Below are 16,988 nucleotides of genomic sequence, written 5' to 3'. Positions count from 1 at the left end.
TTAAGCGTCTGCCTTTGGCTCAGGGCGTGATCCCGGCGATCTGGGATCGAGCCCCACATCAGGCTCTTCTGCTATGGGCCTGCTTCTTCCTCTCCCACTCCCCCTGCTTGTGTTCCCTCTCTCGCTGGCTGTCTCTATCTCTGTCAAATAAATAAAATCTTTTAAAAAAAAAAAAAGTCTGTTTTTTCCTCATCCCTGGTAGGAACAGTTTCCATATATATTATTCGTCATTTCTTGATCCTTTCTCAGTTTGAGCTCAACATTGGAGACTCTCTGGAAGATTTCCTAACTACTCCATGGGCCTAGAACTGGCATTTAAGTATGAGAGAAGAGATTTTGTAAAGCTACTTAACTGCTTTTCTGAGTCTTACTGGATACTTTTATGTTTTTTGGTTTTTTTAAAATTTTAATTCCAGTATAATTAACATACAGTTATATTAGTTTCAGATATACAATATAGCGATTCAATTACCGGATGCAGTTTTGCTTGTAAAAGAGTGACTAGTTAGCCACTGAGTTTATTGGAGAAATTCTGTTACTTCTCTGGCCACCATGGGGCGGTGATCACATGGCCTCCTTTGCCTAAGTTGACAGAAACATTGTAGACATAGCTGGAGTTAAAGACTTTTTCTTTAGCACTGAATCAAAGCAGTTTAGTAAATGAAGTGAATCTTTATTCTGTAAATTTTATGTGGACCTTATATGAAATACGTAGTTGAAGTTGCTGTGAGTATAGTCTTTCTTTCTTTTTTTTTTTTTTTAAAGATTTTATTTATTTATTCGACAGAGATAGAGACAGCCAGCGAGAGAGGGAGCACAAGCAGGGGGAGTGGGAGAGGAAGAAGCAGGCTCATAGCGGAGGAGCCTGATGTGGGGCTCAATCCCATAACGCCGGGATCACGCCCTGAGCTGAAGGCAGACACTTAACCGCTGTGCCACCTAGGCGCCCCTAGTCTTTCTTTTTATTAAGTCCGAATTGCCTTTCTAGAACTAACAGGGACATAGAGAACTCAGGTGCTAAATTTTTCATTCTTGGGAGTAATGAGGTTTTTTTTCATAGTAGTTTTTCGGTATTTGACTTCCAGTGTTTCTAGCTTTGTACGTAAAACTACTGAGAAGATTGGCACCCTTCATACAAGCCCTGATCTGAAAATAAGACCAGAACCCAAGGGTGATGAGCAGTTATGTGAAGAGGAGATGAGTCCAGTCACCTGTGCAAAGGAAGAAGACCCTGAGTAAGCTCTTGCATATAAATCTGGGTAAATGCTAGAGGGTGTAGCTGCCATTTTGAGGAAAGCCCTAGACTCTGTGCTATTGGAGAAGGCACACTTGTTCAGTGAAGATTGTAGCTCATGAAAAATGTGAATACCATAAAGTAGGTGTTGGAAAATGATATGTATCCGTGGCAAACCTTTTGAGAGAGTTCTAAGTTAGCACCTCTTTCGTCTTTGCCCTGCGTAACCTCCCTCCCCTCCAAATCTCTTCAAACTTCTGGGATGTTAGAGAAGAAGATTAGATTACGAGTAGGACGACCAACGATCGAGGCCTTGTCCTTGCTGTGCCTCTGACGAGCATGTGACGTTGGGTAAGTCAGTAAGGCTCTCTGGTCTGTAAGATGGCAGCATTGACATTGAGGTCTTGTCATGTACCTTCATATGATATGCTGGTGGCATAGGCCTTGCATGGTGAAGTTGTAGCAGAGCCCTTGGTCTGGCACAGTGTGAAGTGTCTGTCCAGCTGGGCTCTCCTTTAACTCACAGTTCAGGTCATCTGAGCATGACAAGCACGCAAGCTCAGCACTTACCCAGAGATTGAGAGCCTCACAGGCCCAGTGTATGTGGACAGTCAGATGAAATAGAATAGTCTGTGAATCCATGTATTTAAAGGAAAAACTGCAGGTATTGCTGTGGCATTGAAAGCAGCCCTCAATCTGACCTTAGCCCGCCTTTCCAGCCTTATTTCCAGCCATACCCTTCCAGGCGCTCTGAAGTCCAGTCCTGTCAGAGCGCTGGGTCGGTACGCTTCACTGCCTTTCCTCATGTTGTTTGTTTCACCTGCACTCCCCACCCCCTTCCCCTTTTTTCCTAACACACATGCTGCCTCCGGGGAAGGCATCCCTTGATTGCCTCATGAGAATAATTATTCCTTTTACCATGCTTTAATAGCACAACGCTTGTGTTGCTCCTTAGCATTCATTGTGTTCTCATTTGTGTTACAGTTAGTTGTTCACATACCTTTCTTTTTCACTTGAGCTTACTCATTTTGAAGCCCTGGACCATTTTTATACTCCTCTGTTTGTGTCACATAATATTAAGTACAATACTTGCCATTTAGTAAGCACTTAGAAACACTTGTCTCAGGATGCTCTAATCCCCTCTAACTCTTCTCACACCTTTCTAGGGGCAAAAAAGAAGTAATTAGTCAATCTCCAGAAGAGGACAAGCTCCGAGAGCTCAAAGTAGCAACAGCAAAAGCAATGTGAGTATTTGTGAACGAGAGTTTCATAGTGAATGGGAATGACTTTGAGGTCATCAGTAGTGGTCCTGAGACAGTGTGGGGGCAGAGGTAGTCTCATTTGTAATTGAAATTCAACAGTTAGCCTTAAAGTTAACACTCTCTGTATGATCATCTTGCTGAGATAATTGTTGAGGGTTGAAAAGTAACATTTATTCCCAATAAATATGTTTTATCCAGTACGTTCGTTTAGCAAGAAATAGTTTGTTTTAAAAAAAATACATGGAGCATCAGTTTCATATTTGTCTGTCTTGTGTAGGACCAAACTACAGGACCCACTGGTTTTGTTTGAACCCACGTCTCTGAGGATGGTCTTACAGGAGTGGCTTTCACAGTTAGAGAAAACATTTGCCGTGAAGGACTTTTCAGGTATTTCAGATACTGGCAACTCAGCCACGACATCAAACCAGGATATGCTGTCGTTTGACGAGTCAGAAAAGGAAATGTTAGATGAAGATAATGAAAAAGAAACAAGAGACCCTTTAGGCAATGAAGAACTTGTTGCTCCAACAGCATGTGAATCTACAGGTGGTCTGAGGGAGCCCCTGGCTGACCTTTTCCAAGTATGTTCTCCGTGCACCATAGCTAACGGTCTTCAGAAGGACCTGGCTGAATTGACAACGTTGTGTTTGGAATTGAATGTATTGAATTCTGAGACCAAAAGCACAAGTGGACATGTGGACCATACCTTGCAGCAGTACTCTCCTGAAATTCTGGCTTGCCAGTTCATAAAGAAGTACTTTTTTCTCTTGGACTTGAAAAGAGCAAAGGAGAGTATCAAGCTTAGTTACGCAAACAGTCCTTGTGTTTGGGATACTTTTATTGAAGGATTGAAAGGTAATAATCAGATTGCCTTCTCAAATAGAAATTAGTGTAGAGCACAATAACATCTTAGCATTTTCTCATTTAAAGAGGAAGACTTAAATACAAAGTCACTTCTGTTCTGGTCAGCCTCCATTCTGTTTCCCACTCAATTTAATTTTTAATAGTTCTTCAAGCATTGATTGCATTTGCAATGGTATTATAAGAAATTCATTTTATTTCTCTCACAGTCATACTTAGAAAATGTATATAGCAATGTTGGGAAGTTGGGTAAAACATTTTATAAATGCAGATAAATAAAAACAAGTAAATCCTTTATGTGACTTACTAATGCAGAGATAATCTATGCCGTTTATTGAGTGCTTATTGTTCATCAGATATTATGCTAAACACTTCATAGGCATCATCTCATTTCTTTGCTTATAAATCTCTTCAGAGTAGATGGTGTTATTCTATTTAATGGGTGAAGAAACTGAGGCACAGAAAGATTGTAATAGTTGAGTAGGCTGAACTGCTGTAGTAAATACCTCGTAATCAGTCAGATACAGTAGAAGTTTATTTTTTGCTCCTGTCACTCCAGGACAGGTTCCAGGTCAGTGGGAAGCTCTCTTCCATGTGGTAATCCAAAGTTCCAAGTTTCTTCCATATTTTTGAACTCCATCTTCCTTGGGGCTTGTGATTGAGAATGGATTGCTATGTCCGGGGAAATGCACGTGGAAGGGGCAGAAATGCTATGCCCTCTTAGAGGCCTGACCTTGTAGTGCGTGACATCTCTCCTGTTCAGGTTCCATTGGTGAGAATTCTGTCACATGGTCTCCCTCCCTGCGAAGGAAACTGGGAAATGGAAGCTATTCAGGGGTCTAGAAGGAAGGAAACAGGGGAAGAGCTTGCGTGTCTGCCTCAGGGATTTTGGTGGACAGGCAGCAGTCGTCATTTCACGCTTGACTGAAAGTGTGTGTCTTCCTCCTGTGGAAACCAGCTCTCATACCTCAGACCATGCATGCTCTTCCCACTGTACAGCCCCACGTTTTTGAATAATTGATTTAGAAGCAAAAGTTAACAGTCACAGGTACAGATGTATTTTTATATTGTCTGACTTAAAGATCTTCTAGTTTTCTAGAAACGTGATCTGTAGTTATGCTCTGCTTCAGTTCACATTTAGTTAAAAGCCTAAGAAATGATTTCAGTTTCTTTCTCTGAGTTGAGGTAGACTTTTGTGTGAAATAAAAACATTTATTTCTCTTCCAGTAGGTTCAAATGTTTCACATTTTTACTTAGTGGAACTTTGCAATATCTTTCTCTTATGTGATCATACCCAACCCTGAAAAGAGTCTCATCAGCCCGAGTAGTTGTTAACTTATTACCAGAGCTGGCTAGAGCCAGCGGGTTGGGTATTTTGAAATGATGCAGCTGCTTGCTTGAATTTAGGGAGAGACGTTTGGCTTAGCCCCCACCCGATTATAAAGCTTGCCGTCACGTCTCTAGCTCTAAATGCCGTCCGCCTTCTCTGAATTTGTTCAAGTACTTACTGCCTGACGCAATCAAATAGGCAATAATGAAACTGGGAAAAAATGGTTTTAAAAAACTGTGTATCAGAAATTGAAGGTTGGGTTTTTAGAAATGATCTGAATAGGTTCCACCCTTTTGCTAATGAGGTAAGTAAGGAAGACAGTTTTTGGAGCTGTTCTTGGGGATTGGTCTTCAGAGCCAGTTGAAAACTACTTCAAAAAACTCATCTTAGGGGCTCCTGGCTGGCCTAGTCGGTGGAGCGTTCAACTCTTGATCTCTGGGTTGTGAGTCCGAGCCCCACGTTGGGTGGAGAGATTACTTGAAAATAAAATCTTAAAAAACTCACTGCAGATTCATATATGTGTGTGTGTATAATATATATATATTTTTTTAATTACAAGTAGTTTCAACTAGATGATCACTCACACTTGGCTATCACTGATATGTATTAAAAATAGGTGAAATTTTAAGTTAATTTATTTTGTTCAAAATGATGGAGTAGGGGCACTGGTTGTAGGATAAATGAGAAATTTGGCCTTGATGGTAGATATAGATGCATGTGTCACACACACACGCACACACATATATATATACACACACATATTTTATTGATTTAGTACGTAACACATATATGCTAATAATATATGTTATTCTTTTTTGAGGGTGATAGTGGCTTATATATTGGTTATATGTTCTTTACTCTTGTCTAAAAATTACAGTGTGCTTTGCCTCCCAATTTGATTTTAAGGTCTTTAAAAGTAGGTCTTGCATCTTGTTCTTTTTTGTCTGTCCTTCAGTGCTTAAACATTGTGCCATGCACCCAGTAGGTCCATGATTAATGATTGTTGAATGAATGTGTTCATGAACTGAATATTTATAGCTATGAGATGAAAGGAAAAGTGTGTGCTTTATCTTTCAGAAATGGCAAGTTCCAATCCTACATATATGGAGATGGAAGAAGGAGACCTACCAACAAAATTAAAGTTACTGAATGACTCAGTCACCTTTGACAATCCTTTGTTGATTGCTTATGCTGCCCGGTAAGTTGTCGTATATGTTGTTTATATGAATAAAGCATGTGTTTTTTTGTTTGTGTCTTAATCTCTAAAGTTTTACTCAGTTGCCTGGTGGGCAGTGTCCTGTTATTTTTGTTCCTAATAAGTGCTTAGACGGTGTAGCCAGGTTACATCATCTCACTGGAGTTGGAAACTAACTTGTTGTGTCTTTAAATGCAGATTGTGTGAGAAGTTTGGAGAATCTGCCCTTCGGTCCTTAATCAGGTTTTACCCATCTATTTTGCCTTCGGATGTCATGCAACTTTGTCACCGTCATCCTGCTCAGTTTTTGGCCTATTTAGACAGTCTGGTGAAATCGAGGCCTGAAGATCAACGGTGAGAAGGCGAGAACATTTGCAGACTCCCCTTTGCTTTGATAGGGCATTGTTTCCCTCGTGGAAGCCGTTGTAATGTTTTTACTGCCAACTGTCACAGAGCTGAGGCCCCTACTATGGAAGAGGATGATTGTAGTCATTATCCTTCTGTCACAGCCCACAGCATGCACCGGAAATGTGCGCATAGCACGCTTCTCCCCCCCCACCCCCCACCCCAGGATTCTGAGGTGATCAGTGTAAAATCCCTGCTTCAGGGGACGCCTGGGTGGCTCAGTCGTTAAGCGCTGCCTTCGGCCCAGGGCATGATCCCAGGGTCCTGGGATCGAGCCCCGCATCTGGCTGCCTGTTCCGCTGGGAAGCCTGCTTCTTCCTCTCCTACTCCCCCTGCTTGTGTTCCCTCTCTCGCTGGCTGTCTCTCTCTGTCAAATAAATAAATAAAAAAATCTTTAAAAAAAAAAAAGCCCTGCTTCAGGTCCTCCACTAAGATAAGCTTCCTTATTGTTTCTGCCGGTGAGTGGGTTTATTGCGACCTCTTTATTGATAATATCCCTGCTTTTTGTGGGATTTCATCTTTTTGTAGATCTCAGTTCCAGCTCTTTGTTTCTGTTTTAGATCAAGGCCTCATTCCCTATTTCCACATGGCCCTTGGTTGTTGAAACTGGCAACATCCCACCACTACCTTTTTTCCTCCGATCTATTTACATGTGCCATACTAGCTTTTATTTCCCTCCCTCTCTCTCTCTCTTTGGCCTTTTGGCATTTTCCTTATTATCTTGAGCTCAGCTGTTCATTTAAAAGGCTGTCAGATTTTCACCTGCATTTCTAGACATTTTGTAGCAGAGCATTTTCATCTACTGTTTTGATCCCCTGATAACATTTTCTTCACATTCCCACATATTATGTCTCCTTTCTCAGCATCAAGATTGGTGATTTTTGTCCCCAACTTTCTTTTAGGCCGTCCTTCCTTGAGTCCCTTCTACAACCAGAGTCTTTAAGATTGGATTGGCTGCTTTTGGCCATGTCCCACGATGCCCCTCCAAACGCAAGCACAATGGACAGTGAAGGCAACCCCAGGTACAAAAGTTCTCTTTCTAAGCTCTCATGTTCTTCTGGAATGGAACGGCTTTATTCACATGGAGCGTTCTGGGCTTTCTTTGGGAACAGCTATGGAAGAGTCATGATAGTAATGCGACTGAGTGTACGTCTTAGTAGTTCTGAATGTTTTTACAAGAATCTGATGATTCCTCTCAGAAGAATTCACATCCCTGCACAATTTTGCACATGATTTCAGGTTAAACTGACTCCCTGAAGCTCTTTCATGGATCCACATTAAGAGTAGTCAGTGAATCAACCTGTATCAGAGGGAGAAAATTACATGTTTTCTTTAGACATAGCTTCATTGGGGACTTAAAAAAAAAGTATTTATAAAAAAATACACACTGATACATGTAATGTATTAGAAATGTTCCTTGTGTTTTCCTTTAGGAGAAGCTTTTTAAAAGCCCCCCAAGTACCTATCTTAATATGCCTAGACAAAAGGTCTAGAAGGACATATAATGGTTATCTGAGAGTGATGAATTATAGGCTTCTTTCTTTTGCTTTTGATTACTTAAAATGTCTAATTTTAAAAAAATAAACAGGTAATTGATTTTACTGGAGATACAGAATTGGCATAAATTAAAATTACATATTTGAATATTATTAATATCCTCAAGCTAAGTTTACTAACAACTATATAGCCTTCTGTAGAACGTCCTACTGCTGGCTTGGTTAAATAGATAATTAACTATTAAGTTTGGTTTAAAAAAAAAAGAATACTCAACTTTCCTAAACCCTTGCCAGAATTAACCATTTACAAAACAAAACAAAAAACTTTGTTAATTTGACAGGTGAAAAAGTAGCAGTTAATATATGACATTTCTTTTACTAATAGTGGGACTGATGAATCTTTATTAGTTGTTGAATATTTGTTAATTGTTTTTTTCTACTTTGTAAAGTGTTTATTTTTGTCCTTTGTACATTTATCTTTTGGGTTCATAGTGTTTTAAAATTTTAGGAATTATTTATATAATAAAGATATTAACATGTTCCCACTTAAAAAACAAAAACCTCAATCAATCAGCGGACTATGCCCAAAACTTTAGAGACATCTAAGGAAGCAGGCACCAAATGTTTACAGAGCCACAGAGAAATTTTAAGTACCACAGTAGACTAGTGATAAAGAAGGCCTTTATCCTGTGAAAAGTATTTAGTGCCTTACACGTCATATAAATATAGTGAGCTGCTTACAGCTTTATGCATATAGCTGATCCTGTCCAGGGTTTATGGCAAGAAACTAAAGAGGAATTGTTGCCCCAATTTGGATGAGTGGAATACAGTGAGAGAAGAAGTATAACCAGATTTACATATAACTAGATGAATGTAGTTACCAAACAGGAAATAAAACCTGTCAGTGGCAGATAAACATATAACAAATAAACAGGTATTTGTATAAGAAAAATAGCTATTTTTAATTTTTTGAGAGTCAAGTAGAAATGTTTGAAAAATATAATAATGGAACAAATAAAATTAAACTATTTTTCTCTATTAGATGATGGATAAACATTTTGTAGAATGTATTTCCTCTTCAGTTTACTGAGAGCTTTTCATTTCACAGGCCTCATTCCCACTTGTCTTCGTGGGGTTACAGTCAGCTGATGCTTCACCTCATTAAACTACCTGCAGATTTTACAACCAAAGAGAAAATGACTGACATCTGTAGGTCTCATGGGTAAGTGAGAATTTTTTTAGAAGCTGAAGTTAAGATTTGAATCGTCTCAGTTAATAGCTCTGTAGCGAAGCACTTGAATTGGTATGCTTTATCATTTGGGAATTCTCTTTACTATGGAAAAGTACCTTTTGTTTTAAGTGATAGTAGAGTAAACATCTTTTTCCTTTTAAATTTTGTGCATATATTTTCTTTGTGTAGAAGAGACTGGCCCTTGCTAATTCCTCTCTCCCCCTGGTCCTTACTGCTAGCCCCAGTTCTCAGGCACTCAGCTGGTATTTAAGCACCAGACTGTGTGATAAGAGTTACAGTTGATACAGGGTTCTCGAGAAGGGGGAGATCAGAATGTGCTCAGCAGAAGTGCTGGTGAAGGACTTAAGGAGGAGGCGAAACTTTGGAGGTTAAAGCCCTGAAGGCTGGACAGGATTCGTATTGATAAAGGAGCCCAAGAGGAGGACAGGGCAGGTGGAGCAGGGCATGAGAGACTGACATTCTTTTTGTCTGTACCACATATCAGGTTTTGTTTTTTTTTAAAGATTTTATTTATTTATTTGACAGAGATAGAGACAGCCAGCGAGAGAGGGAAACACAAGCAGGGGGAGTGGGAGAGTCAGAAGCAGTCTCCCAGCGGAGGAGCCTGATATGGGGCTCGATCCCATAACGCCGGGATCACGCCCTGAGCCGAAGGCAGACGCTTAACGACTGTGCCACCCAGGCGCCCCTCACATATCAGTTCTTTATTGCCTGGAAGTGTTATCTTATGGCTCCACCTGGATTATAATCTTTTGGAGATAGGGACCTCATAATGCCTTAATTCATACAGTGGTAGGTACTGGATACATATTTGTGCATTGACAATAAGGGATGAGACTAGCCAGGTGTGGTGGGTGATGAAATCATGTAGGACCTTGAAAGCTCATCAGAAGAATTTAGTTATCAGTAGAGACCTTTTAGACTTTGGGGTACAAAAATGACATGATAAAAGTGGAGCTTTCTGGAGATCATTTCTGGTGTCATACATGAGAAGGGTTGGAGACAGGAGGGGCAGCTAGGAAGCTGTTGGCAGTAATTCAGGTATGACTGAATTGGTGATTAGTAGGGCAGCAGAAGGCGCACATTCTGAAGGAAATGGGACATTCTGAAGGAAAATGCAGTGGGACTTACAGACAAACGGGTATAGCAAGTGAAGGAGGTGGGGAAGAGTCAAGGAAAACTTCCATAGTTTGCATATTTGGGGAAGAAATCTGAAAGTTTATAAAGTATATAAGGTTGCAATTTCATAATTGGTGCTTGGCCTCAAATGTCAGAATTTATCTCTAGCTTTTTTTCTTTTTTTTTCTTAAACACTCCAGATCGGGGCGTCTAATAGAACACTCTGTGATAATGGAAATATTCTACTGCATTGTCCAATATGGTAGCCACTAGCCACTTTGGCTGTTGTAAACTTGAAAGATGGATTAGTCAGCGGAAGAACTGACTTCATTTAATTTAAAGTAGCCACATGTGGCTAGCATCTACTATATTGGACAGCACAGCTCCAGATAAATTCACTATTTTGATTCCTTTCTTCAACTTTGTTGCCTTTAAAGTTTCTGGCCTGGATATCTTTCTCTTTGTCTGGAGCTGGAGAGAAGAAGAGAGGCCTTCACCAACATTGTGTACCTGAATGATATGAGCCTGATGGAAGGGGACAATGGTATGTAAATCCCAACTGGTTACTCTTGGTTGGAGTATTTTAGAAGTCACTGCAAACTTTCCAGTAAAGAAATTTGGTGAACATTTCGATGATCCTGATTGTAATTCTGTAGTTCTAGCTAGTGGTCACATTTGTGGAGGTTTTTGTTTGTTTGTTTGTTTTGTTTTGTTAGTTTTTCTCTATACCACTTAGTATGTTATGAAATCATTATTAGGAATAAACGAAGGCAGCTGTTCTATTAATGAGTGCCTACTGCGTGTTACCCACTATACTAGGTCCTTCTTCGTTTGCCGTTGGAATAGTTACTGTTATTTCTGTTTTATGGAAGTTATAACTGAGGCCTAGAGGAAGGACGTTGGTTTCCCCAGAGCCATACCGCTGGTGGAGCAGGTGTTCAGACCCAGGTGTGACTCTCTCTAAAGTTTGTGTTCAGATTCTTCTCTCAGCACCGCATTGCTTCTTACACAGCCAGATGTTAGATACCATCAAAATGAACTTAAAAAGGAGTGCCAGTCAGCTTTCCCTAAGCCTTCACAGGTATTTAGATAATGAAAAAAATTTGTTTTGTAATTTTCATGAATCCAACAGAGATAAAATGACAATCAGAAGGCCAGGCTTTGACACACTGATATCTGAGGCCTGAGAGTCCGTCTTGGGTGTTCTGTAGTGTTGCTTTATTCGTCTCAGTGCAAAGATGCCAACTGCGTGACATCAGGGTCCTTCATTCAGCAGTGTGACCTACAGCCTGGTTCAGCCCTGTTGGTGTAGGAGAGGGAAAGTTGGAACGGGGCAGAGAAGCCAGTTGACTGGCAGGTGTTAGCTTCAGATGTCCCAACTATCACAAAAATTACTGAGATCATCTCAGTTTCAGAAATGAAGAAGAGGGCCAGGTGGTTCTGCAGGACTAGAGCTGTAGGCTTGGATACGCTCCTGAAAAATAACCAGAATAGTTAAGATAGACATTGTTTATATTTTTCAAGTTGTAACATGATGTTTATTATAAAAACTGAAAATTCAGGAAGCATAAAGAAAAAAATAAGTATCACTTAAAATCCTTTCTACCCAGATAAAAGGACTCTGAGTATTTGTTAAAGTAATAATAGCAGCTGTTCTTACCCTTGCTGTATTAAATGGGGGTCTTTTCTTGGCACTTCTGTTACCCCATAACTCATATTAATCACTCTTCAAGGCATGTTGGTTTTACTGCCAGATGTAGATCTCCCATCTGTATACCTCCTTTTGCTCCAGCACCAGCTCTGCTCCTAGCTCCTTGCCCAGATGGCTGCGGTAACCTCAGGATCAGTCATCTGGTTTCCATTCTCTCCCACCTTTAATCCATTTTCCCTATAGCAGCCAGAGGGGTTCTTTTACAAAAATTGGATGATGTGGCTCTCCTCCTTGAAGCGCCTTACGTGGAACTCAGAATAAGGCCCAGGCCTTTGTGCGCTGTAGACCTTTCTTTGAGTTCTTGAATTCAAGTCAGGTTGCCTTCCATGTTCCCTTTGTCAGAAATGTAGGTTCCTTCACCCTCGGTTCCTGACGCCCTGTGACCTCAAGCTGCCCATACATGAGCCACAGGCATGTGCTCTCTAAGCTTGCCTGGTCTTTCAGCTCTCTGCTTACCTGCCCATCCTCATGGAGTCCTTCTCAGATCTCAGATCCTCCCCCAGACCTGCCATTCTCTGTAATGGTTCCCTGATCTTTAGTGCACTTAGCCCAGTTTATAAGTACAGATTTATTTCTGTGTTTATCTCGGTTCTGCCCCCTTTACTAGACTGTGAGCTCCGCAAGAGTGCAGAGCTCATGATGTCTGGTTGGTCCCTCACTGCACCTTGGGTGCCTGGCGTAGGCTATATAGCTGGGGAATTCCTGAGTGAGCAAATGAATGAAGGATTTTGGAGATAATTTTGTGACTTCTTATCATGGATTATTTATTCAACAAATGTTCAGAAAATAACTTAGGATGGTAAGATTATGTTCTTATGTTTTGGTATTAAATGTTTTCACAGATGGTTTGACCATCTCCTGTACGCAGGCAGAGTGCTGAGAGCCGTTAGAGCCAACATTTGTGTGTTCCTGTGTGTGTGTGTGTAGGTTGGGTCCCAGAGACCGTGGAGGAATGGAAGCTTCTCCTACATCTCGTACAGAACAAGAGCACAAAGCCAGCCTCGCAGAAGTTACCAAATGGGAACTTCAGTGATGGGCCTTCTCCCATCAACGTGGAAAATGTGGCACTCTTGTTAGCTAAGGCCATGGGCCCAGATCGGGCCTGGTCGCTGCTACAGGAATGTGGTTTGACCCTGGAGCTGTCAGAGAGGTTTACCAGAACCTGCGATATCCTAAGGATTGCTGAGAAAAGGCAGAGGTAATACTTGTCATGCCCTTGTTGTGCCCTTTTCCACAGGTGCTTGGGGAAAGTAGAAGCTCACAGATTTTCAGAAGGGGGTGGGGCTCTGGAGATGACTCAGCCCCAGGCCCTTACTAACAGCTGAGGGGGCTGAGACTCATCTGATGAGAGGAGCCTAAAGTAATGTTGTATTTCACAGTCATGACCAAGACACTGTCCAGATCAGTGTGGATACCCAAAGCTGACGTGTACTAGTTCTCGAAGACAGTATTAGTACCAAATGTCAGATTGTCTCAGGGCTATTTTTGTTTTTGTTTCCATCTTGGTAAAACACAGATAACGTAAAATTTACCATCTTAACCATTTTTAAGTGTTTGGTTCAGTAGTGTTAAGTATATCCATATTATCTTGTAAAACTTAAACTTTACCTATTAAACAACAACTCCTCATTACCCCCTCCATGCAGCTTCTGGCAGCCACCAGTCTGCTTTCTGTCTCTGTAATTTTGACTGCAGTAGTCTCCCCTTATCCAAGGGGGATATGTTCCCCAAGATCCCCAGTGGATTCCTGAAGCCATGGATATACTGAACCCCTATAGGTACTGTGTTGTTTCCTATACATGCATACCTATGATAAAGTTTAACTTATAAAGTAGACACAGTAAGAGATTAATAATAACTAAAAAATAGAACAGTTCTAACAGCATACTGTAATAAAGATTATGTGAATGTGGTCTTTCTCTCTCTCTGTGTCTCAAAATAATCTTATTGTACCATACTCACCCCTCTTCTTGTGATGATGTGAGATGATAAAAGGCCCACATGATGAGATGAACTGAGGTGAAAGACATGGGCATTGTGACGTAGTGGTAGGCTATTCTTGACCTTCTGATAATATGCCAGAAGGAGGATCATTTGCTTCTGGACCATGGTTGACCATGGGTATCTGAAACCATAGAAAACAACACTGTGGGTAAGGGAGGACTCTTGTATTATAAGTATCTTATATAAGTGGATTCATATGGTGCTTGTCTTTCTGCAACTGGCTTATTTCACCTAGCGTAATGTTTTCAAGGTTCATTCATATTCTAGCGTGTGCTAGAATTTTCTTCTTTTTTAGGGTTGAATAATACTCTGTTTTGTGGATATACCACGTTTTGTTTATCCATTCATCTGTATTATGGACACTTGGGATGCTTCCACCTCGTGGCTCTTATGAGTGTTGCTGCTATGAACACAGATTGTACAAATGTCCCTTTGAGACCCTGCTTTCAGTTCCTTTGGGTGTGTGCCCACAAGTGGAATTGCTAGATCATACGGAATTCTATTTTTAATTTTTTGAGGAACTTTCATACTATTTTCTATAGGGGTTACACCATTTTACATTCCCACCAATAGTGCACAAGGGTTCCATTTTCTCCATATTCTCAGCAACCTGGTAATTTTCTTTTTGATAGTAGCCATCTTAACGGGCACCAGGTGAGAAGTCACTGTGGTTTTGATTTGCATTTCCCTAATGATTAGTGATGTTGAGCATCTTTTCATATGCTTGTTGGCTGTTTGTATATCATCTTTGGAGACCTGTCTGTTCATGTCCTTTTGCCTATTTTTTAATCGCATTGGTTTTTTTTTTTCTTTTTTGATGTTATATGAATTTTGTGTGTGTTCTGGATATTAACCCTTTATCAGATACATGATTTGCAAATATTTTCTCTTATAGGGCAGGATGCCTTTTCACTCTGTTGATTGTGTCTTTCGATGCACAGAAACAGTTTTTCGTATCCTTTAGTTCTGTGTGGGTTTTAAAAAGTTTTGTCAAGAAAGAACAATGAAAACTAAATGCACTTGTTTCTTTTCTTTGGGATTTCAGAGCCTTGATACAAAGCATGCTTGAAAAATGTGATCGGTTTCTCTGGTCTCAGCAGGCCTAGTGGAAGAAGATTCAGCAAATGGTCACAACATTTTGAGAAAAACTGACTCATGCTCCTGAACCTCGTGAGTGCATTTGCTGTTGAAGGAAAGGTACCACCTGAAAACCTTGCCGCCTTACCTGGGGCATTTTTGTCAGTGTCTGTAACTTCTGCACTTGGGGCTCTATCTGTGACTTCGGTGTTTCTCAACAAGGGTTGAATTTTGAAAGTAATCAGTCCTCGTTTGCTGAAGTGAAGTCCTCTGGGAAAGTTCACAGCTGTGCAGGCCTTATTCTGAACTACAGTATTATTTTCTCCTTGCTAGTGGATTGGGGGAATTATTTTCCTATTGTGACTCTCGTAGGGAGCATAAGTTTCTCATCCTGGTTGCATGAAGACAGATAAAGTTAACTGACAGGAGTTGAATTGTTTTTATATTTTATCTGGAATAGTTGAGAATTTACTGAAATAAGACCTGGCGGAATGGAATTAACATAACAAACAAGTGAAACACTGAAAATTCACATTAGGTATTTACATGAAATGACCCCATATTTAAATTGAGCTAATTTAAAATATATTTTTTCCCAGTATTTGACATTTTCTAATCTGAACCTCTATGCAAATGATTAATTTATTACTGGAAATGTTTTATCTCTAATTTTTCCTAAATGGTGGTCCAAAGGAATCATGCACTTTTAAAAATTATTTTTTAAAAGCCATAATAAAGGAAAGCTAAGTACTAACAAAGACTGTAGTAGGTGCTTGTGTCATTTAAGCCATGTACTAGAATGCCTTCGTCAGGCTCCGGTACATTTGCATAGCATGTTACATTAATAATAAATGTAAAATCTATTAAGTTTTTATTTGAATAGATACAGATCTGAGGTTTATCGTGAGCAATTTGCAGGAAGGTGTGGGGTCAACTCAATGTGGAGTAAGAAAAGTGTTGGATACATTGAATGATTCACTTCTTTTTTTCATTCATAACACAGCCAGAGAGCTGCAGACAGAAATGGCTGTCATACTTCCACATGATATTCAGATATGATGTGGCCAGATGGGTTGAAGTGATTGTCCGAGAAAGGAGGCTTCACAAAGTTTCTTAGAGTTTTGGGAAGTGTAGAAAACCTCACGATTCTGGTCAACAGTTGGGGGCGGTGTGTGTGTGTGTGTGTGTGTGTGTGTGTGTGTGTGTGTGGTGTTTCCCCTTACCAAGCAATTCTCTGACACCAGTTGGGTGTCCTACAGGTCAACCCAATTCTGACACTGTTGACCAGAGGTAGCATCAGATCCCACAGGTAAAGGGCTCAGTCCCAAAAGACTGCCCTCCACTTTATTTTCTTAAATTTTAAATTCAATTAATTAACATATAATGTGTTATTGGGTTCAGAGGCAGAGGTTGGTGATTCATCAGTCTTACAGACTACCCAGTGTTCATTACATCACCCAGTTACCCATCCCCCTCCGCCTGCCCTCCACTTTAGACACTAAGTGCAAGTCCAGGTTGTTAACTATACTTCTGACCAACTGGCTGTAAATCAGAGGTCCTCACAATCCTCTCCTTGGGTTTGATGGTTTGGTAAATTTGCTATAGCAGCTCCCAAAACTCAGATAAACAGTTTGTTTACTAGATTGCCTGTTTATTATATAAGGATATGACTCGGGAACAGCCAGATAGAAGAGATGCCTGGGGCAAGATTTGGGGAAAAGCGTGAGGAGCTTCCATGCCTGCTCCAAGCTCCACCTTCTCCAAATCGCCGCATGTTCACCAGTTCGGGAGCTCACTGAATCAAGTTCTTCGGGGTTTTTTATGCCTTCGTTACAGGGGCATGGTTGATTAAATCACTGGTCATCGGCGATCGAACTCAGTGTCCAGTCACTCTCTCCTTCCTGAGGTCAGGAGTGGGGTTTGGGGGGTGGGACTGAAAGTTCCAAATCTCTGAATCATATGGTTGGCTCTACTGGCAACCAGCCCCCATCCTTAGGTACAGTCCAAGTGTCACCTCGTTATACTACAAGACACCTCTGTGG

At 40.7% G+C, this 16,988-nt stretch overlaps 1 protein-coding gene across 9 annotated transcripts in view; it reads left to right on the top strand.

Moving 5' to 3' along the window:
* HPS5 (HPS5 biogenesis of lysosomal organelles complex 2 subunit 2) overlaps nucleotides 1-15,704 on the top strand; it is a 46,215-nt gene extending 30,511 nt beyond the window's left edge. For 6 of the 9 annotated variants that reach the window (XM_026512251.4, XM_026512250.4, XM_026512252.4 and 3 more), the window contains 10 exons: nucleotides 1,086-1,235; nucleotides 2,401-2,478; nucleotides 2,774-3,351; nucleotides 5,765-5,885; nucleotides 6,081-6,236; nucleotides 7,190-7,309; nucleotides 8,892-9,005; nucleotides 10,592-10,698; nucleotides 12,793-13,063; nucleotides 14,915-15,704. In XM_026512251.4, the coding sequence (XP_026368036.1) occupies nucleotides 1,086-1,235; nucleotides 2,401-2,478; nucleotides 2,774-3,351; nucleotides 5,765-5,885; nucleotides 6,081-6,236; nucleotides 7,190-7,309; nucleotides 8,892-9,005; nucleotides 10,592-10,698; nucleotides 12,793-13,063; nucleotides 14,915-14,975 (1,756 nt within the window). In that variant the 3' untranslated portion in view covers nucleotides 14,976-15,704. The remainder of the gene's footprint in view (nucleotides 1-1,085; nucleotides 1,236-2,400; nucleotides 2,479-2,773; nucleotides 3,352-5,764; nucleotides 5,886-6,080; nucleotides 6,237-7,189; nucleotides 7,310-8,891; nucleotides 9,006-10,591; nucleotides 10,699-12,792; nucleotides 13,064-14,914) is intronic. The other 3 variants (XM_044389061.3, XM_048217772.2, XM_048217771.2) reach the window with 1 other exon arrangement.
* The last annotated feature ends 1,284 nt before the right edge of the window (nucleotides 15,705-16,988 follow it).

The sequence above is a fragment of the Ursus arctos genome, unplaced genomic scaffold (assembly GCF_023065955.2).
Source record: "Ursus arctos isolate Adak ecotype North America unplaced genomic scaffold, UrsArc2.0 scaffold_23, whole genome shotgun sequence".
Classification (NCBI taxonomy): domain Eukaryota; kingdom Metazoa; phylum Chordata; class Mammalia; order Carnivora; family Ursidae; genus Ursus; species Ursus arctos.
Note: the sequence above shows the minus strand (reverse complement) of the source record. Positions and strands in the feature narration are given on the sequence as shown.